This window comes from Aspergillus alliaceus, assembly GCF_009176365.1.
Source record: "Aspergillus alliaceus strain CBS 536.65 unplaced genomic scaffold BDW43scaffold_16, whole genome shotgun sequence".
Classification (NCBI taxonomy): Eukaryota; Fungi; Ascomycota; class Eurotiomycetes; order Eurotiales; family Aspergillaceae; genus Aspergillus; species Aspergillus alliaceus.
Window position 1 is genome coordinate 41,629 of NW_022474699.1, and position 24,203 is coordinate 65,831.

At 49.0% G+C, this 24,203-nt stretch overlaps 7 protein-coding genes across 7 annotated transcripts; 6 read left to right on the forward strand and 1 right to left on the reverse strand.

The window, feature by feature from the left end:
• Positions 1–44: 44 nt before the first annotated feature.
• On the forward strand, positions 45–1,109 carry BDW43DRAFT_318783 (uncharacterized protein; the record flags this gene model as incomplete). The annotated part of the gene is made up of 1 exon (XM_032048756.1): positions 45–1,109. Exon 1 carries the CDS (start codon positions 108–110, stop codon positions 1,107–1,109), a length of 1,002 nt encoding a protein of 333 aa, XP_031901274.1. The 5' UTR covers positions 45–107.
• A 763-nt stretch (positions 1,110–1,872) lies between these two features.
• Positions 1,873–2,841, forward strand: BDW43DRAFT_310106 (glycoside hydrolase family 16 protein; the record flags this gene model as incomplete). The annotated part of the gene is made up of 5 exons (XM_032046834.1): positions 1,873–2,302; positions 2,359–2,390; positions 2,460–2,635; positions 2,686–2,738; positions 2,798–2,841. The coding sequence occupies 5 exons, from the start codon at positions 1,873–1,875 to the stop codon at positions 2,839–2,841; spliced, it is 735 nt and encodes a 244-aa protein (XP_031901275.1).
• Positions 2,842–6,709: 3,868 nt separating this feature from the next.
• On the forward strand, positions 6,710–8,122 carry BDW43DRAFT_273165 (putative endo-1,3(4)-beta-glucanase). Its single transcript, XM_032041597.1, has one exon. It carries the CDS (start codon positions 6,805–6,807, stop codon positions 7,981–7,983), a length of 1,179 nt encoding a protein of 392 aa, XP_031901276.1. The 5' UTR covers positions 6,710–6,804; the 3' UTR covers positions 7,984–8,122.
• A 493-nt stretch (positions 8,123–8,615) lies between these two features.
• On the reverse strand, positions 8,616–13,588 carry BDW43DRAFT_310108 (uncharacterized protein; the record flags this gene model as incomplete). The annotated part of the gene is made up of 5 exons (XM_032046835.1): positions 8,616–11,716; positions 11,776–12,557; positions 12,618–12,929; positions 13,005–13,128; positions 13,183–13,588. The coding sequence occupies 5 exons, from the start codon at positions 13,586–13,588 to the stop codon at positions 8,616–8,618; spliced, it is 4,725 nt and encodes a 1,574-aa protein (XP_031901277.1).
• Positions 13,589–19,338: 5,750 nt separating this feature from the next.
• BDW43DRAFT_310109 (NADP-dependent oxidoreductase domain-containing protein) lies at positions 19,339–20,010 on the forward strand (the record flags this gene model as incomplete). The annotated part of the gene is made up of 1 exon (XM_032046836.1): positions 19,339–20,010. One exon carries the CDS (start codon positions 19,339–19,341, stop codon positions 20,008–20,010), a length of 672 nt encoding a protein of 223 aa, XP_031901278.1.
• Positions 20,011–20,890: 880 nt separating this feature from the next.
• Positions 20,891–22,238, forward strand: BDW43DRAFT_318785 (YoaK family protein; the record flags this gene model as incomplete). The annotated part of the gene is made up of 2 exons (XM_032048757.1): positions 20,891–20,909; positions 21,058–22,238. The coding sequence occupies 2 exons, from the start codon at positions 20,891–20,893 to the stop codon at positions 21,993–21,995; spliced, it is 957 nt and encodes a 318-aa protein (XP_031901279.1). The 3' UTR covers positions 21,996–22,238.
• BDW43DRAFT_310111 (general substrate transporter) lies at positions 22,226–23,925 on the forward strand (the record flags this gene model as incomplete). Its single annotated transcript, XM_032046837.1, has 5 exons — positions 22,226–22,310; positions 22,360–22,778; positions 22,841–23,237; positions 23,287–23,711; positions 23,770–23,925. 5 exons carry the CDS (start codon positions 22,226–22,228, stop codon positions 23,923–23,925), a joined length of 1,482 nt encoding a protein of 493 aa, XP_031901280.1.
• Positions 23,926–24,203: the final 278 nt, after the last annotated feature.

The window sequence follows — 24,203 nt, forward strand, 5'->3', positions numbered from 1 at the left end:
CTCAATATTCATAAATAATCTTCACTGATATACGGGTCATATTTCCTATTCAAATCTATCGTATCCTGCTACTTTGCAGCTTATTCCTCTCCCATATCATCGCAATAATGGTCTCCCTCAAAACAGTCCAAGCCTCCAATGCCAGCCTACGATCAATCCCTAACCTCACAGCCCTGTTCGTCGGAGGCACAAGCGGAATGGGCCAAAGCACCCTCCGCCAACTAGCCAAGCACACCGAAAGCCCAACAGCCTACATAGTCGGACGGAATCAGTCGCGCGCAAAGCCCTTCCTCACCGAACTCCAACAAATCAACCCAAAAGGCAGGTTCAACTTCATCGAAGCAGACGTATCCCTAGTCAGAAACGTAGACAAAGCCTGCCAACAGATCCTCCAGCAAGAAACACACCTCAACTTCCTTTTCATGACACCCGGAGGGATTTCTCTCGGCGGACGGAACGAGACCCCGGAAGGAATCGACTACCTCTTCGCCCTCCGCTACTACGCGCGCATGCGTTTCGTCCAGAATCTTCTCCCATTACTCGCGCCCGCAAGACCAAGCCGCGTCGTGAGCGTTTACGGAGGCGGATTCGAGTTCGGGATCAATACGGATGATCTAGATCTGAAGCACAACTTCTCACTTCTCAATGCCTATAAGCATTCGATTACCATGACGTCCTTGAGCATGGAGTATCTGGCTACGTCGCATCCAGCTGTTAGTTTTGTCCATGTATACCCTGGTCTTGTGGGGACGAATATCTACACGAACAGCTTTCCGCCGCCTATCTCGACGCTCTATAACTATGGTATGTGGCCGCTCATGTGGCCCTTCTCGGTTAACCTGCAGGAGAGCGGGGAGCGGCATCTATTTCATCTTAGCTCTGCGCGGTATCCGGCCAAGAAGGGGGACATGGCTCAGGGTGTTGCGATTGAGTCGCGGGATGTGGCGAAGGGAACGACCGGGGAGACAGGGAGCGGAGCGTATCTCTTGAATTGGAACGGGGAGGTTCAACCGAGCCGGACGATTTTGAAGGATTATCGGGAACAGAAGGTGCCTGAATTGGTATGGAGACATACCGAGGACCTTTTGGATCGGGCTGTGAGTCGGTGATCGGACCGTTTACTTTCCTCTTTTGCCTCGGAGGTTGGTATTCGGAAAGTTGTGGTTATGGTGCCATGTACGAGCAGTTGAAGGAGAAAGGGAGAAGGCGAATCTGTATTAATTAATGTCTCATGAACACCGCATTACATAGACGCATAAAAATGAATGAACTACTAAACCTCAAACCAGCGATAAGCCTAATCCCATTCCTTCAAGCACTCCGTGCACCCACGTGTTATTTCAACCCTTGATTATCCCCAGACAAATTAATATAGTTTCCATATAAACTTCTAGAGAACGATAACAATGAATGGAGGACGAGGATAATGACACCATGCACACAGCTTATCAAACAGCCAAATCCCAAACTAAACCCGGACCAACCTCAAACCATCCGTTCCGAAAAGGGAAATTATGCCCCAAGACTCAGATCCCAGGATCACTTAAATACGCCAATCTAGTTACACCAGACCGACATTCAAAGAGACACCCGGATTCAATAGCAAATCATTGACTAAACCGGCGCGGATCCGGCACGTTGATCATGCAATTTACAGCTATATCCCGGTGGGGTTAATATAGAGCTACGTTAGCGTGGTGTATCAGATGCAAAACAACCGTGCAGATCTTTTCCGTCAATTTCTGGGAACAAGGCCCAGGGGAGACGATATAAATACTCCGTTCTTATCGTGCTCTTCGGTTTAGGGCTTATTGCAATTACCACCAAGACAAGAAAGAAGTGATTTTGGTTCGAAGAGTGAAATCCACCAAAATGAGAGTCGCCACGCTACTCTCGTTTACCTCTCTCACCTACGCCAAAAACATCATTCCCACCACCTGCTTCGACTCTTACACTTCCCTCGAAGAATACTTCTCCTACCTCTACCCTTGGGGGAGCGACCACAACGGCTCAGCCCGCATGGTCGGCAACTCGACCGACCACGACTACATCTCCGTCGAATCGGGCACATTGACTCTCCTCGCAAAGCCGGTCAAAGGCCAGGAGCCTACCAGCGGAGGCCAGGAGATCAACTACCTGTCCGGGGCCGTGCATTCCAAGAATACGTTCACGGTTGAAGCGGGCTCCGGCTTCGACATCGAGGGCGAGTTCCAGGCGACTACGGACAAGGGCACTTGGCCAGCTTTCTGGTTCAATAGCGCGAAGACCTGGCCGCCAGAGATTGATATGGCGGAATGGAAGGGTTTGTTCGGTTTTTCTGGATTATTCGGTTTGGTTTGGGCTGATGACGTGCAATAGGCTCTGGGCAACTTACTTTCAATGTTTTCAATGTGAGTTGCAATTTTGGGCTTTCTTCGAACACCGGGATTGACGAAGAACTAACATTAAATAAATGCCAGACCTCGTCTGAAGTCATGAACCATAATGTAGACTATCCCTCGCCGAAGGAGTTCCACAAAATTAAAACTCAGATCCGCGCCGAGAATGATGCCGATATTTGGGTTAAGTATTTCCTTGACGATGTGGAGGTTACCACTCAGTATGGAAAAGATTATATCGGGAAGCCTTTGTACTTGTGAGTATATCATGGCTATTTGTCAAGAGAGCGGTTCTGATGTCTTGCAGGATTATCAACTTGCAGATGGAGGGATCGTCCGGAACTCCTGGACCTAGTACCGGTTAGTATTATTTGTACCCCGGCTATTTTTTGAGGGGTATTGACTAATGGAGTGGGTAGATACTTACTACCGTGTGAAGAACTTGTCTATCGATCAGATCTAGAGGGGAGCCGAGTTCAGGAGGCCATATGCAGGTGATAGGGATGGCTATGGCGCGGAGCAGTGAGACTGTTGGAGGAATGAGTATTAGATAGATTTGCAGGAGCTGTGAAGCTGTAAACAGCGTTGATTAGTTACAGTACTTAGGTTGCGCATCACCGGCGGCAGAATCGGATCAACCCCCTCCAACTCCCTCGCGGATCATTCTCCTCCATGCTTGCACCGTATCCTCCCGGTAGGCATTCGAATCAGGCCACTCCGCGTCGGGGAGCCTCACCCTGACAATATCCTCTGACACGTTAACACTCTTCAATGCTGTTAATAAATCTATACACCCTTGCTTCGTCTTCTCTTTTATGTCCTCCCCGGAGCCCACAACATCATCCAGACCAACTCCAAGGAGCCTCCTCTCCAGTGTAGCAATGTGCACCCCGTCCTGGGATACTGGGAACAAATACAAGCTGCCGTGGGATGAACTCTGCCGCAGGCCCTCGGGCCTTATACGCTGCACGCACTAGCTCCCTTATCGCTTTCTCCCGTTCCTGCATTTCCGCCCCGCTATAACCCCCGTCTTTTCGGGGCTTTGTCGCCCGCAGGATGTATGCTGGGTGTTCGGTGCTGATGTAGATCTGCTGAACGCCCCCTTCGATGGCTGGGCGTCGGGTTAGAGTTATGGGTGGGGAGAGGGTGGATTCAAGGTGGGTCGCGAGGGTGAGAGGGTTTGATTCCTTTCCTTTTCTTTTCTTTTTCGTGGCTAATTTATTAACCCCTTTCTTTTTGTCCTCTGGTTCGAGGACTGTGAGGGACAATTGGCAGAGCTGGGAATAAATGGGAGAAGTAGATGGAGTCGGGTCTACACAAGATTAGTAGTCACTTCGACAAACTATGAATCTAAATATCGAACGCACTATTAGAAATGCCCTATCTGTATGGTATAAAGACCAATATATACATACAGTATTGCTACAGTGTAAGCCTTGAGTACAGTATAGGTCTGTAATCTGATTGCTTCCTATTACCTTCCCGAAGTCGCTACCATTTCTTAGTCAAACTCTCCCTATTTACATACACAAGGGGCTTTAGTAACATATCTGTAGGCAATGAAAATTATTTCTTAATGGGATAGTGCAGTCCTTCTCCCCATATTATCAGGCTCGACGTCCATGGATAAACAAATTACGCCGACAAGTTTGTCCAATAGAAAAGCCTGGAGAAAAGGAAGACCTAGGGTTATAGTATCAATTAAAGCAAATATAGGTTTTATAGTTGTTATAGCAAGCAGTCATCACCGCAGTATATTCTGACACGTCATAATATCAGCGCAACTCACACTAACCGCAGGAACAAAAACTACAGCATTAACTATTTTAATAATACCAGCGTCCAGCTGAACAGTAGTGGTGTCTATGTAAATAGCTGAAGAAATTCGACATTGAGGGCCCTGGTACAGTTGCAAAATGGAACGTGTTTCAGGACAAGAGAAGATAGTATCGCCCATCAGCATTTTAATTCTTTCACCTTATAGATTAAGCGGACATGTTTTCTGATATAATTAAGTTTTCTCTATAGTCAATCTGAGTTGTCGGTTAGGTCGCTTCCCCAAGCATCCCCGATACAGTAGAGCTTTAGCAAGGCATAAGAGCGTTGCTCCGAGGTTAATATTAGTATCGAAAAAGTTTATTCTCCGCAGGCTGAAGCTGTACAGGTAAAGAAGATAGAAGATATGAAACCCAGTACAACTCCGAGACATCTATACAGCTGAATGTCCCCGCTTGTATTTGTCCAGAATCTTGACGATAGACTCATTTAGCGTCCGGTGGAAAGGAATAGCCCTTTTCCCCAAATCAAAGTCCGCATTGACCTTTCCTGTCGATAACAGAAGCTTAACCGCCTTGACATTCCCCTTTTCTGCGGCGACAATAAGCGGCGTATTACCTATATTGTTCTTCACACCCGGATCCACCCCCTTAGCAAGAAGCATTTCCATGATTCTAAATGCCCAACGATAAGCGGCATGAAGCAGTGGAGTCGACCCCTTCAAATTCGATCCACATCCATAAAGGTTTGGTGAATTACAATCTATTCGTTTGTCGGCCAAGAGTTGCTTCACAATTTCCAAGTGTCCTCCCTTGATAGCGTAGTCGAGGACAGAACTGCCTGGATAGTCCCGCGTGTTTGAGTCCAGACAGCAAGGAACAAGCTAACAGTATCCTTATTCCTTACTGTTGCCGCTAGTCTGAGAACATTGTCTCCCATTTCGTCTTGCATAGTTGGATCCGCTCCTCGAGCAAGAAGCAGCTTCATGATTCCTGTATTCCCCAGTCCCGCCGCTGCGATCACGGGTGTTCTGCGGGAATTGTCTCTTGAGTTCACATCCACATTGCCTGACCGCAACAACTCGACTACCATGCCTTCAGCGCCGATCTCCACGGGTGTAGCTGCTAATGATCTCGGTGCAGATGGATGCAGTCAGGGTCGGAGAGCAGGATGATACTTTATCGTCTGGGAAGCCGTTGCTGCTCCCCCCGAATGAGCTGCCAGAACTGCCGCCAGGGCACCCGATGCCGAGTAAGGCGCACAAGTTGATTACACATCCTGGCTAGATACTGTGCGTACCACATTTTGACTGACCTGGGGAGTTGGAGGGCCTGGAAAGATGATCCTTCCTGTTGGCTTGGGTTGGACGTTAACCGCGTGCGAGGTGCTGTGGAAAGTGGCAACGGGGTTGTCCGTGGTCGTCTTCTTCGATGTGGTGCCAGGGCTGGAAGTGATGGTTGGCGAAGGAGCAGCGGTGGGGATTGTATCAGAGGCGGAGGCGCTAGGCACCAATTCGACACCAGGAGGAATGGTGATGCTAACCAACGGCGTAATGATGATCTGGAGAGGGAAGATTGTGTTGCTGGAGTCGTTTCTCCCCACAGAGACCGGACAAAACGGTATATAGCTGACAGAGAGCGGATCAGGTGTGATTACGGGAGATGGTGGTGACTCTGTGATCACTGCCCTCTTCGAGCAAAGACATTCGTTGCTGTCAAATACACTTCACGTTTATCCTCGATTGCCTACAGATATTCTATTTTCAATTAACTTCTCCTTATACATGTATGAACGTATCTCATATCAGATTCAAGGGACTAGATACTAGATCATGTGAGCTAGTAGGAAAATGGCCTACCACAAGTAGTATAACACGATCTAGATATTCAGAGCACAATTCCGAAGCTACAGTAGCTCTTAGAAATGTTGGTCACCTAACGACTAGCGAGTTCCTTCATCCTCCGTTCAGCCCAAGTGCCTAAATTGCCGAAAAAAATCTCTTTGGATCCTCACCCTGCTAATCTCGCAGCGCAAACCACAGGTGACGTGCATCTTTTCCACTGTACACCTTGTTAGCAGTCTTCAACCTTCTACTAAAGGCAACGGGTTTAGTGCTGATGTCATGCATGATATTATTGAAAGCAAATCTATGGGTATTCTTTGAACTCCAAAGATAGTCTCCAAAAAACGGAGCGAAATGTTAAGGGTACTACGAGTTTGATATGTGTGTAAGCTGGAGAGCGGCTGCGCAATATATAATTCTTGCAGATAGTAGCCGTAAAGGTAAACGGATACTATTTTCATGTTCACGTGTACGTGTACCATAGTGATAGCAGACAAGTTGGTACCTCTAACAAAAAAGTTGAAAAACGAGAGAAAGGGAAAAGAAAGACGACAAGGGAAAGAAAAGGGAAAAAGGAAGAGTTGATTAAAGGCGTACAGAAACGCATAACCTCTGCATAACATCCGCGAAGCTGCACAAGTAATACCGCTGACTAAGCCACATAAATAACCCGCATAACGTCACACAACTCCCAACTCCGCAACCATTCCACCTTCGACAAGCAACAAAACCTTCCAATCCAACTCCCCCCCCCCCTCTTCCTCCCCTGAACCGAAAACCACAGCAAAAGAAAAAAGAGGGGAAAAAATGGTCCTCGAAACTCCCCAAACAGACCCAATCCCGGCAACAGGCGCAGAACCAACAAACCAAACCGACGACGCCCCTTCCGCAAAATACCGCTACCACTCCCTCTACATCAAGCGTGACCTAATCGTCAACCCCGATCCCTTCACCCTATACTTCGGCTTCTTCGGGCGCTGGAACTATGACCGAAAGGTAACAACGAACATACTCCGCCGGGTCGAAAATGCACGAGTCCTGATCCAACGTCTCCCCACACAAGACGAACTAGACGCGATGGTGACGCACAGCAGTCGCAGTGTGTATCAGGAGCGGATGGGAGCGCCGCTGGGCTTTTTCGGCGGGTCAGCACAGCTGTTCATGCAGGCGCGGAAGTCGGAGGTGGTTACAAGTTATTTTCCGAAGCTGAGCGGAGAGGGGAAGATGCCCAGTCTGGCGGAGATTACTTCGGCGGCGCGGAGGTTTGTTGCTGCTGAGCCGATGGTTGCAAGACGGGCTGCCTTTGTGACGGGGTTCAAGTTGTTGTTTTGGAGTGTGGCTGGGGCGACGTTTTCGAGTATGTATGCGGTGTATCGGGAGACAAGGAATACCGTCGATGATCCACGATTGAAGGAGTTTTTGGACGATCTGAGGAAACAGAAGCCCGAGGACGTGAGGAAGAGGCAGATGGAATCGAGGGGTAGGAGGTCGGTGGCCGAGCATCACGGTGTTGTTGAGACAGATCAGGGCGATGATTTTGGCTCTGAGTACTCTGGTGGAGACGTCCAGTCTGCGCAGGCCTCTGTTCCAGATCGTCGACCTGTATTAGAGCCCTTCGGTGGGACCGGTGGCCTGAGTGCAGACCAGAGCCGGGGAGGAGACTTCTTCGATGATGATGATGCCAGCCCTACGGCGCCCGAGTATAGAGCGAACAGGGGCTCTCTCGGTGGTTATTCGCAGGGAAGCGCCTGGGAACGGATTAGACAACAAAATGCCCCCTCCGTGCCCATTCAACCCAGTCATCAGGACCCATCCAGTCAGCAGTCACCACAGTGGGACTCTTGGAACTCCATCTCGGACAATGACAAGCAGCGGGAGAGGGATCAAGCTCGGGCTGACTTCGAACGCTTGTTAGACAGAGAAAGGAACATTGGACAAGAGTCCGCGGGTGAAGTGCAGAGAAGAGGTTGGGGAAAGTGGGATTGATTGTTACCCAGTGGACTGATACAATGTACTATATTACACTTGACTAAGCCATTCAAGAGACTCGGAGTCTCCGCTGTGAGCGTGTTTTATGTATATTAGCCGCACGTGGCGCATATTTGCATTATTCATGAATCTCATATTATCATCCAGCTCGATTATCACTAATAATGGATAGACAGCTAAGGAAAATAACGCACTTTGAGACTGATGGGAAGCCTGCTTATGATGTACTAGCAGGCTATCACCTCAATCCCAGATCCCAGGAAACTTTTCCTGTCCTTGCGGACCCGATCTGAAGAAGCATAATACGCGGGGTTAATAAACGATCCAAGAAGATTAGACAAGTTCAGACGCCCATGAGACACGGGTCTGCTATCCTATCAGGAAGGGTATATATCCAACAAACTCATAAACGTCCATCACTGGCTCATAACGGGGCTGAATTGGAAATTAGAGGAAAATGGAAACCAAAAGGAAATGTCGTTAGTCATGAGAGACCAATAAGTAGACCACGTCTAGCAAATTGGGAAAAAGAAAGCAAATGCGAAAAAGAACATTAAGCAAACGCACACATAAGAAACCAATGGAAGATAAAAGAGAACATATCAAGGTCGACGAACTGTCAGGTTTCACTAGATGCGGCCTTCTGCCACGGGTATACTTTCGTATGGAAAATGCGACTCAGCCCAACTATCGGGTCCTCGATTAACACTACCCATACGAGCAAGATGGCGAATCTTACTGGAGAAGCTTTCGTTCACGCTTTTGCCGCGTCGATGTTCGAATGACATCCGGCGGCGATCCAGGGTCGGTCGCATCTCCATGCTCAGAGTGGGCGCAGCTGTCATTGCCCGGGGAAGCAGCTTTCCCGTGTTTTCATTGTCAATAACAATGTCTATAGTCCCGGACGACTCGCGCGGTGACGCACAATCCATCACAGGGACAGGCGGTGGCGGTGGTGGGAGAGCATTCAAGTGTTGTAGCTCTGGTAAAATAGGAGGGGTTTCATATTGTCTCAGTTCCATCGTGTTCTCGATTCCTTCTTCGATGCTGATACTCACTGGAGAGCCTCCATAGCTGTACCCACCCTGTTCCCGTGAACTGTCACGTTGGTGGCCCGTGTTTCGCGTTCTGCTGGATGAGCGGCTTCTCGGAAGATGCGGGTTGAATCGTGGATGCATTGGCAGATCAGAGGGCACTGTTCCAGGCTGTTGCATGTCAGGCACCGGAACTGACATGGAGCGACCAATTCTCTCAGCATCAGCTTGATACCTGGCATCACTAAGGAGAACGACGCAGTCTGGAATGTTCGGAGCGGATGGAGTAGTCTCCTGGGGACCGTTATACTTGGGGTGCCGCATAGCCCTAGGGGTTGCGCCCAAACCAGACGGCCCGGAGAGGGATGAGTTAGAGTCCGAACTGCTTGGGTACTCTGGGGATGCCTTGCTCGATGAAACTCTCCGCCGGCCTGGCGTGCGTGGGCCAAAGGAACTCACTGAAAATGGAGGACTTTCCGGAACGTTCCGACTATATTGCAGATCTCCCGGGAAGGGAATGTTGGGCGCAGATGGATTGCGCGCAAGGGAAAGTCGTCGTGCCTCTAGTTCCGCCGCTGCGAGCTCTTTCCTTCTCTGTTCTGACAATCCGAACTGGGGTACGGCTGGAGGCACAGTGGCGGAGTGCATGGCGCGATTCTCTTCGGTCAAGACATCATGGTTGTCGTGGGGTGGAATCTCGACAACAAGGCCTCGCGAATTGTTATTGATACCCACATCGCTCTGGTCATTTACCGTGTCCGGCTTGGGTTCGGGATCATGACGACTACAGGATCTTGCCCTTGGGTCTGCTTTACCTTTGTCCGGGCGTCGGCTGCTACTTCGGTGCTGAGATCTCCTCTCCCTATCACTGGCTACCAGCCTGAATGCATCGTCCGTAGTAGACGTGGGTAATGGAGGAGAAGGAGATCTAGTGTGTGATCCTTTTCGATCAGCACTGCGGCCACGCTCGTGTTTCTCGGCGCCAACCCGACTAGTTGTATGGCGACTGGATGAACGGTTCTTTCGGCGTTCGGATGAGTTCCGAGAACGCGGCTTCCTAACCCTGCTTGCGCTTCGGGTCTTCGAACGGTGTTTAGCCCGGCGAGAATCCTCGTGGTCCCCATGGGCATTGTTGTAACGAGCTATTTCTTCATGAGTCATAGGGACTGGTGAAGAGGGGGATCGCTTGGCAGGTGGAATGTGTCTTTTTTCATGTCGCCCACGCGTGTCCTGGGATGTGTTCCCAGAGTGCTGTCGCTTTGCCGAACTCTGGCTGGGCATTTCATCCATATTCCGTCTTCCGCCATTAGAGCGATAGTTGTGATATTTCTTCGCATGGTAACTCGCCTCATCAAGACTACTGATATATTGATCAATACTCCGCCCACTCACACTAGGGCTTTTGGCAGAGCTGAAACTGTTTAACGTCGAGGTCGGGCTTCTAAAGTCACCCATATCCGACTGGTCTGCTGCATCGGTACCAGAGTATTCAACAGGTTGCAAATGAAGCTGTAGCCCGCCAGGTTTCCGATCCTTAGTTTCATTACGACTGTCAGATCGCTCTTTCAAAGCCTCGAAAACCCCGGCTGCCGGAGACGGCAGGCCCTTGATACCTGCAAATTTATCTGCGCTCGCCTGAACTGCTGTCTGGGGACTTGGCTTGAATGCGTCATCGGGATCATATCTCGCGGAAGGAAGTAAGCCAAGGAGCTCTTTTTTATCATCACCAGTGGGTTCTTCTTGGTCATCATTCTCCGAAGTTGACCCGTAGTCAACGAGCTTCTTGGGGCCATTGGAAGGAAAACTTGGGGGCTGCACATCAACAGGGGTTTCCCCGATCGAAGGCAAGCGACCCCTATTAATTGCTGGAGTGCCCGTGCGAGAGCTCATTGCATTGTTGAGACTGTGAATGTTGTTCAGTTTGTATGAACCAAAGCCTCCTGGAGACAATGCAGAATCGGCGACAGCAGATTCAGCAATGGGCGTAACTCCGGGCGCATTCGTGGGCGTCCGATCGTCTGATTTCAAGCCGGGGAATCGAAACTTTTGACTCGGCTGTGAGTCAAATGACGTGATGAGCTTGAGTGCTGGAGTTTTAGCTTGTCGGCTATTGAGAGGAGCCTTTGTTTGTGAGCTGGGAGGTAACAGGCCTGCAGGATTGGAATAAGGAGGCTCTGGGGACGGTATTGGTGACTTCCTTGACATCATTTCGGCAAAGGAGGTAGCCTGTTGTGCAGCTGGAGAAGTCCAAGGCTCAGAAGGCTCTACACCTGTACACATGAAGCAGCGGATTGCTAACTGCTGCTGGGAGTGAGAAACCACATGCTCTCCCCAACGCCGGACAAGATATGATTGGCGTTGCCAATCTGTGGGCGTCACCAGACACGCCATCAAGATGGCTTCCATGTAGTAGCTCTGGGAGACGTAAACCTCGATCGCGTCATTCTTATCACCGAGTCCGAGTAGAATAGTAGCTGCAGTATGCACGTCGCCAATCTCCAGAAGCTTCTGAACAAAGGCTTGTCCAACCTTATTTGCCTGTGATTCACCACTCATCTGGCTGAAAGCAAGTAGCATCCAATCTGCCATCGAAGCAGACCCGGAACTAAGCATTGACACCATTTGGTCCGTATCCGACTCCCCAAGCCACTGCGCTAGTAGAATGGCGCTCTGAGTACCCGGGTTGTGGCGACTTACTGTGATCGAAATTAGTCAGGCCTTCCAGGCAAAAAAAAAAAAGGAAGGTCAGACATACGCTCATCGTTAATCAGCCCGTCAATATCGTCATCCCAGCCAAAGACTACACTCAACATTTGGCGACGGAGATCATCTGGCGTCAGATGTGACTCATCCAAGGGCTGCTGGCGGCTATATGGCACATCGTTGAGTCGCTCACGTGTGATAGGAAACAGGTCTATCAGCTTCTCCGCCGGGCTCGGATAGACTTCGTTCCGCAAGCGAGAACCAGCACGGGAGCTTTTCACGGATGACATAGAGACCGAAGAGGCATACGCATAAGATGCTCCAGATGCCTGAGGGGTCTCCCTTCCACTAGCCGAGGTCAGGGAGAAGGATGTGGCAGTGTGGCCAGATCTACTCGGGGGTGAAAATGGTGTCACTCTGTACTTTCCTGAGGAGGCCTTTGAACTCACGGAGTTTGCATGGCTTCGCGAGACAGGGCTGGCCAGCTCAGCACGCTGTTGCCGTACAACCTCGATGCCACTTGGATCAAATGGGGCTCGTCTGGTGCCGAACATAGCACCGGATTCCTTCATATCTGGTGGGTCTTGCAATGTGCGTGCAGATGCACTACGGGCTTTGACATCTCCTGATGTTGATACCGCTCCGCCGGGAAGATGCTGTACATTGGCGACTAGCCCCGGATTTTCAAGGTCATACTGCTGTACAGTATTATGAGGGCCCAATGTAAATAGGGTGGCAGTTGGTCCATAATTGGCAAAACCACGAGGGCTATCGATCGTCGGAACTGGTTCCGAAGTAATATGTTTAGTCCGGACATCCCAGGCCCACGTCTCCCTAAATACAGCGCTTAATTTCCAGCTCCACCGATTTTGCAGGATGGATGTATTATCTTACCCTTCGAGATACTGTACAATTCTCCCATTCTTAGACCATGCCATCCACTTTGGTTCAGAGGATGGGGATGTATCAGATCTTTTGAGAACCCTGATCACCCGCGGCGCGTCTTTACCAGCTGGCTTCGCTACGCTCCATACTCTGAGGTCACCATTGGCAGATAGAGTAGCTAGCATATCCGACTTCTGTTTCGATGATGATGCATGCCATGCAAGTGAAACAATTCGCGACGGCCCACGTGACGTGGTCATGGTATGTAAGATACTAAATGTGGGGTGGAGCGTGGCTATCAAAATTGATCCATTCTGGTACCTGTGCCACTGTCAGTAGGATTCCGATCCCAGCTCGCAATGCTTTGAAAGGACGAGGCGACACATAGATGCATACCCAATGGCGTATGTTCGGCAGTCCGAGGACGGCGCCAGAGCTGTGATAGGATCGAAAATAGTGCGGCAAGAGATGTGCTCCGAAGTCGACGGTTCGAATAGGATTACATCACCCTTGTCATTCCCTACAGCGACGTTAGTACCACGACCGATCACAGCACGGAACCGGGTAGATGTACCAAATGCCACATTTCCGTTGCGCATCCAAGCGGCCACATTGAGCTGCTCGAAGGATGCGAACCTTGCAATCACAGAGCCCGTAAAGAGATCCCAGACAACTGCTGTCTTGCCAACATCATAGCTCACGACTAGCCTTCCTGCGCCCCGCTCGCTGACATTGTCCACTGATATAAAGCCAACATCATCTGTATGGTTTTCGAAACGTCGCTCGACAGCCAAAGTATCGTGGTGAAGACATACAACGGCAGAGCCTTCGGCATATAGGAATAGGGAAGCGGTTGAGGCACATGCCACGAAGGTCGATTCAGGTTCGCGGTTCCGTGGTGTGATCGGCGGCGCCAATGGCTTCATTCTCGTGGGTCGTGAATCCGGAACCGCGGCTGCACTCCATGACAATTCGACCATGCTTCCGGTTTCACCGGTGCTGAATAGAGTGCAATTTTTCAAATGCTTTGATGACTCGTATCCAGCAATATTGATTTGTATTCAAATACAAATTTGGCCGGCTCTCGCTCACGAATGGTACTGAGTATCCCGGATGACCTTTGCTAATTGAAGTTCGAGCTCCCAGTAACGGTGCGAGATTTAGTAGTCTGTGTGTATATCGGTAGTACTGCGGCACAAACAACGCAACTACCTCGTCTCTGCTTTGAACTAGCCGCAACAATAACTGTTTTCACAGTTACAAGTGCCTAAAGCGAGGACAGCACACAGTCCACCGGAGCAACAACAAACGGCCGACTGAAGACATAAGCGGAACAGCGGTTGAACTGTGTAAAAGAAGGCCCGACAGGACCCGAGCAGCGGTCAGCGATGACGGAGGGGCGTGCGAGATTATGAATATGGAAACGGCACGGTACACAGAAAAAAACTGCCAATTTGGGCCAACAAGCGAGATGCACAAATATGCAGGTGAAGAACAAACGGGGATGCAGCAGATAGACTAGGGAGACCTCGCACTAACCGGAATCCCACGTTGTGGCATATGGAAAGGAGGGGAAGGGATTAGGAAGGGAACTAGAGCGGAGGCGGGGAGGGGGTATGAATAAGGAGATCATCGGGCAGACAGGGGAGATATTAATTCTGGGTCAAAGATATCTCAGCCAGTAGATACTCTGCTCGAGCTCGCATGATTCTCCTAGATAGCGCCAACCTCCCTATCTAGTCCATGGCGATCGTCTTCTGTGCAGACCACACACAGACGCAGGAAATCTGAGACGTCTCGCGAGGCGATGGCGACGGACGATCAAAATCTCCAGCCACCAAGCAATTGGAGCTCACGCCAAGGTGGGTTGACAGGCGCTTCCAGAGACAGGGATGTCATCCACCGTGCAGGGGAGAGCCGACCAAGGATCTGATTAGCAGGAGACGATTGATAGGGCCCATCAATAGCTCTGACGCACGGCGAACCAACGAGCTTGCAGGACGGAAGTCTGATATTGACATTGGACGACTTTGGTAGTCGACTTTCCCACACATGGCTGGGAGCTCTGGATAAAAGTTTAGGCCGATCGGAACTAGGTACATTAGTATCTCATTCGAATACCAGTTAGTGATCACGATAATGCCCCATCCCATCGAGTAAATCGACACCGAGGAAGGTTTGGGGCTAATTGGGACGGCAGCGAGGTGACGGCCAATTGACAGTGGCAGGATTCACTGCGCGGGAAATGGGCTCTCAAACTAGATGTGTTAGTGGTACTACTTTAGTGCATAGTGTGAATCGTATTAATAGATAGGGAAGCGCATTTGCATGAATAGGCAGATACTTTGTTAGTAGTTGGTGGTAGTACGAGGATGGGACAAAGCGGGGAGGGAAAAAGAGAGAGCGGCAAGTCGATAGTCAAGGTAAGGTGACTGACCGGCCTCAGGTTGCCATTGATTGGTCAAGGGAGGTGCAGAGGGCGTTTCTTCACGCTGCAGCCCTCATCACCTCCGCTCGCCAATCACCGCCCGTAGCGCCCTCCTCAAGTGACCTCCTCGGCGCGTAAATCTGTGCTATTCTGGAGAATAAATGCTCCTCAGTGGATCAGCACTCGGCCTTGTCTGTCAACAGGAGGAACAAAAATTTTCTCGAAGGATTGCTAAGATTGGTGCTCATTTTTTCAACGGGCAATTGCGGAAGCGTCAAACCAGATCGTCCAAGAGCCACAATACCAGCTAGTACATTGTGGTGGCACCGGACACAGAGCCTCTTGGAAGTACCGGACAAATCCACCGATTCTCTGTCAAGTATTGGGCGGGAGAATAGAAAAAGGGAGCTGTGTTACAGATCGGTCTCCCAATTTCCTCCTGGGAAGGTTGATTGGATGGCTTGCCGCACTCTAGGGCAATGACAGCAGGGTAAGTTTCATAATTAAGCACATGGAGGATTCCAATAAACATCAATTCTGCATTCAAGCTCTGGGTACCCTGTCCGCTGAATACGCTGTCACTGTGATTGTGATACAATCAGGCATGAAAGCCAACCATGTAGGACGGGCTATTCCCGCAGTGATCCGCATGAACCGAGCAATCCATTCTGAACAATGGCAATGCTGAAGTGAAAGGGACAGTAAAACAGCAAGAGAATATTTAGTGCGCCGCTGCCGGTATTACGCATGCTAAATTTACCCCTCAAGGTGATCTGATTTCGGATGCAATGTGATGTGATAGACCAACGGCCTTGTGACGGCGGCGTGCTTCATTTCACTCCTGCGAGCAACAATCACGGTGTTGGAGCGGAAGGTTAGGGAGAATAGGGTAATGTGATATGACACAGGAGGATTGACGATTCGTATCCACTACGTACGAACCACTGGAGCTCCTGGTACTTTTCACCTCGAGTCTTCCGATGGAAGTTTAAGCTGGTCTCACTTTCACAAATCGGGAATGGCAACAACCCTAATAAATTGGAAATCCCCGAAGCTCTATCTGAGCAACTGGGGTCTGGGCCTTGACCGCTACCTCGTGTTAATATTGGGAGGATCACTCTTGAGTGGGAAAGCCGTGGTTGAAGATTCTATAAATTGGACAACTCGTAACGTATTACGTTAGGCTGGTAGAGCGCCACGGGCTCTTTGGCCTCTAGTCACAATCCGATCTCTGCATTTAGGAGCATCTTCAGATTCAGGCCGTACGACTGAGCTGCTCTCTGTATGGTAATCGTCGATGTTGAATTGCTCACCTTTTATACGAGAATTGTAATCTTACCCGCATATTAACGCTTTTAACGTCATTTCTGGCGTCTACACCTAGGCGAATATATCGCATGTTCAATTGGCAGGAAGGAGACCTTTCTCACCTATTTATATAACATGCCCCTTTTGTCTCGATACTAGACTCCCTTAATCTTTTATCATCCATGATCCATCATGCAATACCTGACACTGTGTTGGATTCCAGTGATGGCGTAGCTCACCGGCCTAAGCAAGTAAGCCGAACCTCCCATGCTCAACACCATCTAGTGTAGTATCATATTCCACATATTGAATAGGACATACATGCAGTATTGAAGTTCCCAAGCCCGTGAAGCTCGCATGGACGCCTGGGCCCAGATTCACTAGACCTTCCCAGAGGGTATAACTGTCCTGCCAGCCCTGACTCATGTTTTGTTTTCTCCTTCTATTCTCATCTTCGTTCCTCTCGTTCACCAATCATCACCCCATCACCTTTTTGGTCCACTTCATCTGTGTCAACTGTCCTCACCCCACCAGACAAGGTTGGCCCAGTGGCAACTAATCAAGAGCATGGTACTAGTTGGTCGCAGTCCCCGAAAGCCCGAACGTCTCTGTCGCTTATATCGCCTATTTCAGCATGCTTCGGCTTGCCTCAAAGCTGTAACACATGCTAGGAGCATTATTACTGGAATGGAAAGCCTAGGGGAAATATTACTGTTGCTACAAGGAAGATCTATACTGCCTCGAGAAAGCTTAATCTCAGTGAAGTGGAAACTTTATTCAAGCTGCACCGAGGCACATGTATAAATGCACACTGAGCTTTGATCAGCAGAATATGAATACTAATTTGCATAGTAACCCATTCTGGATACATTGGTCGAATTAAGCTTACACGCATGGTACGCTCAACATAGGCAAGGCCTTGGAGGCTTTCGATACGGCCTTTCGCAAGCCAAACTCAAACAAAGCACTGTCACTCATAGAACGAACACCGTCCTCTTGCTCACCTTAGATCAAGTGCGTGGCGACCTCCAGACTAAGATATCCTAGTGATAAGAAATAAATATGGCTCCCCTCTGGTACATTCGACGTAGGTGCTGGTTACTAGGTTTGTATACGGAGCTGACGATTGTTGTCTATAACAAAAGGGTCCAAACCCACTTGAAAACTTCTCATAATAGCGGATGGGAGAAGGTGCACCCATGTTGAGTCTGCAGTTATCCCATGGGTTACCCTCAAATCTCATGCAGGTAATCCACAACAGGTAACAAACGGGTTATGGCGAGACCTAAATATTTTTTCCTCGTAGCTGATTGCAGAAGTATTCGGCATCGCGAGATGGATCTGACATGACCCTCCCATCCTCATGCGGAAGATGGAAATTGAAACTCATGGACTCACTCTTATTTTCCTTACTAAAATGTTCGATGCCAATGAGCCCCCCGTCATTGGACTTAGTAAAGAGGCCTAAGCTCTTCCCCGTTAAACAGCTAACAACACCTACCTCAACCTCATCCCAGGACAGATAGGACCGCGTTTCTTCTGAAGTCCCGGTGTCTGGAAAGTTTGAGATCTTTGGAACACAGAGGATACGAGGTTCAAATTCGCTCCTATCAGAGGCAATAGAATTCTAAGCTTCCAAAAGGTTCTTTCCCCAAAAGGCGAAAAACGGGGTTTGAAATTCCATCTCCTTTAGACTGCCCGGGAAACAGGGGCTCTCAACCAAACGACAAGACAGCTGCCCAACAGAAACACCAGTGCCAGATCTCTATACTTTCTCCAACCTCTTACAAAGTATAGAATGGAAGGATAGCTCAACTGAGATCTGAATGCGAGGCTCGCTGACCTTACCCGCTACTTTACGCCTTGAGCACTTCAAAATTACACCTATATTTGTCATTGTTTGAATGATGTATGCCTTTGGGGTTTGAGTGTACGCAGGAAGGATCTACAGAACCTTCACAACAGAAGAAATATGGAGTTACAGTGGGAAGTCCATACCATAAGGTCCAATAGACACACAGCCAGCCCCGGTTGCGTTTAGGTTTGATATTCCCCAAATTATCTTCGACAACCTACCACCTACTCAGTACAGGACGCTCAATTTCCTTCTTATAAAGTGAGACACTTGAAGTCATTCCAACCTTAAAATTGGGTCAAAAATAATTAAATTAAAATTTAGAAAAGCAAAAAAGTTGAAATTGGTGGGTTAGTATAATAATAAAGCTGGTAAAAGGAAATATCAAAATTAAAAGAAATTAAAAGGATGGTGCATTGTATTCACGCCTCGATTGGGCTTAGGACACAGGCACAAGGACTATCATCGAAAGTAAATAACAACGGCATACTTATTTCTACTTTATTTATCATCCACTGTAAAACTATGCTACTCGAGACATAAATAGAGGAGCAAGATGGCGAAGAGAATCAAAGCTCGAGCTGTTAGGGCACAGTCAAGTTCTATCGTGTCTAGATATGACATATTTCACTAGAGGTCTCGTTAACTGGATAACTAATATTGCCACACTCACTTTCCGATGAACATTGTGATACGTTAAGTATGCCGAAAATCCTAGGAAAGTTTAAATATCAAATTGTACAAAACAAGTCGTCCAGAGTGAAGGAGATGGATGGCTCTATCGTACGGTTGGGCGACGAAAAACTATATAAGAAGTGTATGTGCGCTTCTTACCTTTTCGAGGACATCCACGACTCTTCTTAACGGAACCCTTTGGGGCTAGGCTGTGATTTCAAAATTTCAGAAATCCAAGAAAGCAAGAGAATAATCAAGAACTATTAAGGCGCAACCTAAATTTGCAAGATAACTGAAGCCAACAACAATGGGAGTGATGGGTGTAAAGCAAAAAACTGAAGGTCGCGTTTGCACCTCAAATCTTCCCAAAGAAGGTAATCCTCTCCTTTTCTAACCTCCATCCTCGCCCGAACTCCCTTTTGTAATAAAAAGAGTTGAAATTATATATGTATTTCGGAACAAGAATGGTATCTCACATATTTCCAGGCGCAATCCAAGTCCGTGTGCACGATCTAAACGGCTGCGCCGCCTTGCTGAATGTGTTTCAGAAGCACGGCCATAACGAGATCGATATTGTTCGCATCTACGGCGGCGGCTCGACAGAAGGGTGCCTCAGCCAGCTGAAATGTCAGGAACGCGGCCTTGTCATGGGAACAAAGATTATTCCGCTCCAAAGAGGGCCATTCTCGTACTCGTGTAAGAAAGACGACGTCAAATCCGGCCTCATATTGAGGTTGAAGGCATTGCAAACCGACCAAGTTGACCTGTGGTTCCTGCATCTACCGGACTACAAAACGCCATACGAGGAAACCATAGAGGCCGTGAACGAGCTATACCAGGCGGGCTACTTCAAGCGCTTTAGGATCAGCTGCTACATGGCCTGGGAACTGGCGCAAATCTGTGAACTGTGCGAGCGAAATAGATGGAAGAAGCCCGACGTCTACTCGGGGTTGTATAACCCGATTCAGTGCGCCGTCAAGCCGAAGCTTTTCCCATGTCTTCGACACTGTGGCATCGCTTTCTACATGTTCCGTCCGTTAGGGAAAGGGTTGCTTACAGATAACGCCCAGCGGGGGGTAACGACACACAGTCAGGCTGACCCAAAGACCAAGGTTGACCTGAAAGTCACCGGGTGATATTTCATGCAACTCTAGGAACCACAACTCACATCCTCTAAAATTGCGGCCCAGTAGGTGCTGCCAATGTAGACAGTATGGTCATCGGTGAGGATTTGTTTCCCCACATTGTCCGCTACATGACCGTCCTGAGGAATAGGCTGTGATGCAGATTCGCCAAAAGGCTCGGGTGATGATGCTAGAAAACCGACGCCTGGTGGGAGCTCTGTTCCATAGCCCTCATTTGGTCTCTCATATGGGTCACAAGTTTCTCAAGGCGAGCAACTCTCTGACAGGCCTGCTGGATTCTGGCATGTAGCCTATAATCAGCGGCAGCTTTACGCTCTTTCTCCGAGGAGCTGTATGTGCACTCTTCCGGCTTGCCACGACTTAAGCAAGAGCTACATGGAGATTGTCTATCGCAACGCAGTCTAAAAGAGTCTCGGCACGTTGAGTCTTGACTTAGTCTAAGTGATCACCACAGAAGTGACTGACTCACTTGCGTCCTCTGCAGAAATGACGGCTCAAAACGGGCTTATCGCTTCTCCTGCCGTTAGATGCTGATTGTGATATCATGTTGTACGGTCCACTCCGTAAGGAGGCCACCACGGTGGGGTGCTCTGGCAACTCCGCGCAGTTGATTTTGTTACAATGGCAGAGAAAAAAGCAAGAACGCAATCAAAAATGTACAATAATGGGAGATGATGGTAAGGATACAATGTAGAATAATACAGCACTTGACTAGGCTGATATTGGACGTTGGCATCTAGTACCTGTGAGGTTCCTGGAGGGTGTCAAAATATATGGCTCAATGTATCTAATAATAGGGGTCTAAGGGTCTGTTCGCTATTGTGCTTGAGAGTACTGAGTAAAAAGAACAAAAGAATTCGAAGGATGCAAAATGTTTCCCTTTGGAGAATGTCTCTGGTGTGCAGTCATGTGCGGTGTTGCCAAGTCTCGAAGGGGGAGTTAGTTGCCTGAGTCCTCAATCTGTGGCTGCCTGATTCAATCTTTACCCCTGAGGGACAAAAGCTTATTATTTAATCTCGACTTGGATCCACTTCTCAGTAACAAAAACCGGAAGTCGGATGCGCGGGATACTTCATCGCGAGCTGTCAATTGCGTTGGCTTTTCATCCAAAAAAAGAAACAAAAAACCACTCATTCCACATGGCGATGGCCTCCTATTCTCCGCGCGAAACCGATAGGTTACTGGGGGGTCACAATAATGCCGCTATTCCACCACGCGAATCTCAGTACAACAGGCTTATCAATCATTTGACCTTGGATATTGATCCAACTCATGGTGATTTTATCCTCTTGTTCTGCTACGTGATTACTGGCCTCTTAGACAGTTCAGCCGTCTTCGTCTGGGGCTCTTTCGTCAGCATGCAAACAGGCAACACCGTCTACTTAGGACTCGGTCTCATGGGGGTCGATGAGAGCACACGCTGGATCAGGGCATTTATCTCAATTGCCAGCTTCTGTGTGGGATCGCTCTGCTTTTCCTCTTTTTATCGGTCGTTCTCTTCCCGCAGGCGTTGGGTGCTATGTGCTTCCTTTACTATTCAGATGCTCTGCGTCGCAGCGGCTGCCACAATCGTGACCATTCACCAAACCTCTCGAGACTCCCCATTAACCTGGAAAGTTGTTGTGCCATTGATATTAGTGGCATTTCAAAGTAGTGGCCAGGCAGTCACTAGTCGCGTGCTGCAGTTCAATGGTCTAACCAGTGTGGTGTTAACAAGTGTTTACTGTGACTTATTCTCCAATTCGGTACTTCCCCCTTTTTCGATGCTGTATGCGGTCGAAGAGAGACGACGTGGCGGGGCAGTGGTCTGCTTACTATTGGGGACGATGCTGGGGGGCTTGTGGGCCAAGAGTTCGGTTGGCTTGATGGGGGCCTTCTGGACGGCGGTTTTTTGCAAGGCTTGTATTGCTGCTGCCTGGTTGGTATGGCGGGGACAGCCGATGGAAGGCATGGGGGTTGAAGGGGAGAACGAATGATATTCGGTCTATTAGATGGTGCAGGAACGATTGCCCAGAGCATAGCCTATCATATCGCATGCCCCCGATGCAATTACCACTCAGCCCTACTGTAGGGCTGAGCCGGGCCCTCTTGGACTCCACTCAAAGGATTCCCCTGCGTAAATAATTTTGAGAATTACCACCTCTTATATAATTAGCATAAACCAAGTAGGCAGAAATCAAAATTAACACATTTACTAACCACCAGGATGAAGCAGCTTGCTCTCCTTCAAACGCTAACAGCGAAACTTCTGTGCGCCGTATTCTCGTTTGGCCTCATGGGAATGGCCCGAGGTAAGCTATATAGATCGACGCTATACGAATACTACTTGACAATATGCAGGGTTAGACGAGGGCCTTATCTCAACAACAGTGGCCCAACCATCCTTCATCCAGGAGTTTCACCTTCAGGATCCCGGCCTCAGTGCATCGGAACAGGCCAACCGGCTTTCCAATATAACTTCCATGGTTCACATCGGCAGCTTTCCCGGGGCATTGTTCGCTTTCTTGTTGTGCGAGCACATAGGGTTGCTCTGGACAATGCGCCAGCTCTGCGTTGTGTGGATAGCCGGCGTCGTAATCTTTATTACAGCAGCTGGCAACATTAGCCAAGTCTACGCTGGCCGTTTCATCATGGGGTTAGGAATTGGACAAGCTGGGGTCGCCGTCCCCATCTATCTCTCCGAAGTAGCCAAACCCTCACTGCGCGGACTCCTAGTCTGCACATTTGCTACTTCCGAGTATCTGGGGATTATGGTCGGGGTTAGCATTCTGTCCACCACCCTAGTCTGTGAACGCTACGAAGCTGATAGGATTCGATTTAGTACTTTTCAAGCTGGGGAACTACCATTCACATTCCCAACACCAGCTCGAAGCAGTGGATTATTCCCCAGTCGATTCAAATTATGGTTGCCGGAATCCTCCTGTTTGCATCGTTCGCATGCGAGGAGAGTCCGCGACATCTTTGTAAAGTTGGACGCTTTGCCGACAGCACCCGATCTTTGAGCCGGCTGTGGAATCTGCCCACAGATGATCCCCGCATTCAGAAAGAAATCGAATGTATTCGTAGTCAAATGGGGGGCGACCCAGCTGAGACAAACCTCCAACGCTGGTGCAAGGCCCTCAAACAACTCGCTACTGACAAATCTAATATATCACGATTAGTATTTCTGCTAATCACTCAGCTTCTGAGTCAGTGGTCGGGTTCCAATGCTATTACCAGTAAGTGTTTCATGACCTGGAGACAAGGCGAAATTCTCATGATCTGTAGCCTACACCCCGGAGCTCTTCGCCCTTCTTGGGGTGACGGGCCAATCCCAGAAACTCCTACGCACCGCCATCTTGGGTGCCATTAAGTTCGCCGCCTCACTCATTTGCACCGTGTTTCTGATTGACTACGCAGGAAGAAAGCGACCCTTAATCACAGGCATTCTTATCCAATTTCTGGCTATGTTATACATTGCCATTTATCTTACTGTCACATCTCCATCCACCCGTGCCATTCACTCCAAGACAGAACATGATGCAGGCATGGTCGCCATCGTCTGTCTTTATCTCACTGGCGTCGGCTGGGCCTTGGGATGGAATTCGATTCAGTACCTGATCAATGCGGAGATATTCCCTCTATCTGTACGAACAGTCGGATCTAGCGTACTCATGTGTTTTCACTATGCCAACCGATATGGCCTGTCTAAGGTATGGTATCTCAGCTGTTAGAGCGCCTGGTGGGGCAACCCAGCTAACGTGACCATAGGCAACTCCTTCTATGTTGCTGGAACATAGTCTTCGCCCAGAGGGGACGTTTTGGTTTTTTGCAGCACTTGCTCTATTGGGCTTATTCTGGGTTTGGGTACGACTACCCGAGACTGCCAGGCGAAATCTTGAAGAGGCGAACACATTGGTTTCGTGAGTTGCTAATATAGCACAATCGACTATATTTAACTGGCACATTGACTTTTTTGGCCTTTGACTCGTTCCATATATTTTATTGACTCATACCTTCTCCCTGACTCATTCCCCTTTCCATCTTCCCTACCCCGCTTCTTTATTTGCCTCTTATTTTCAGGGGCCAAAAATACTGCTAGGATATGCAATCGGGAGAGACTTATTTAGGCTTCCTGTGAAACGGATCTCATCTTGAGAGCTGCCACGGAGAATGCTCTTCAATATTGCGTTCTCTGCACAGTT

Bases quoted from the DNA above. Each gene is read 5' to 3' on its own strand.
- BDW43DRAFT_273165 (XM_032041597.1), top strand. From the start codon at position 6,805: ATGGTCCTCGAAACTCCCCAAACAGACCCAATCCCGGCAACAGGCGCA.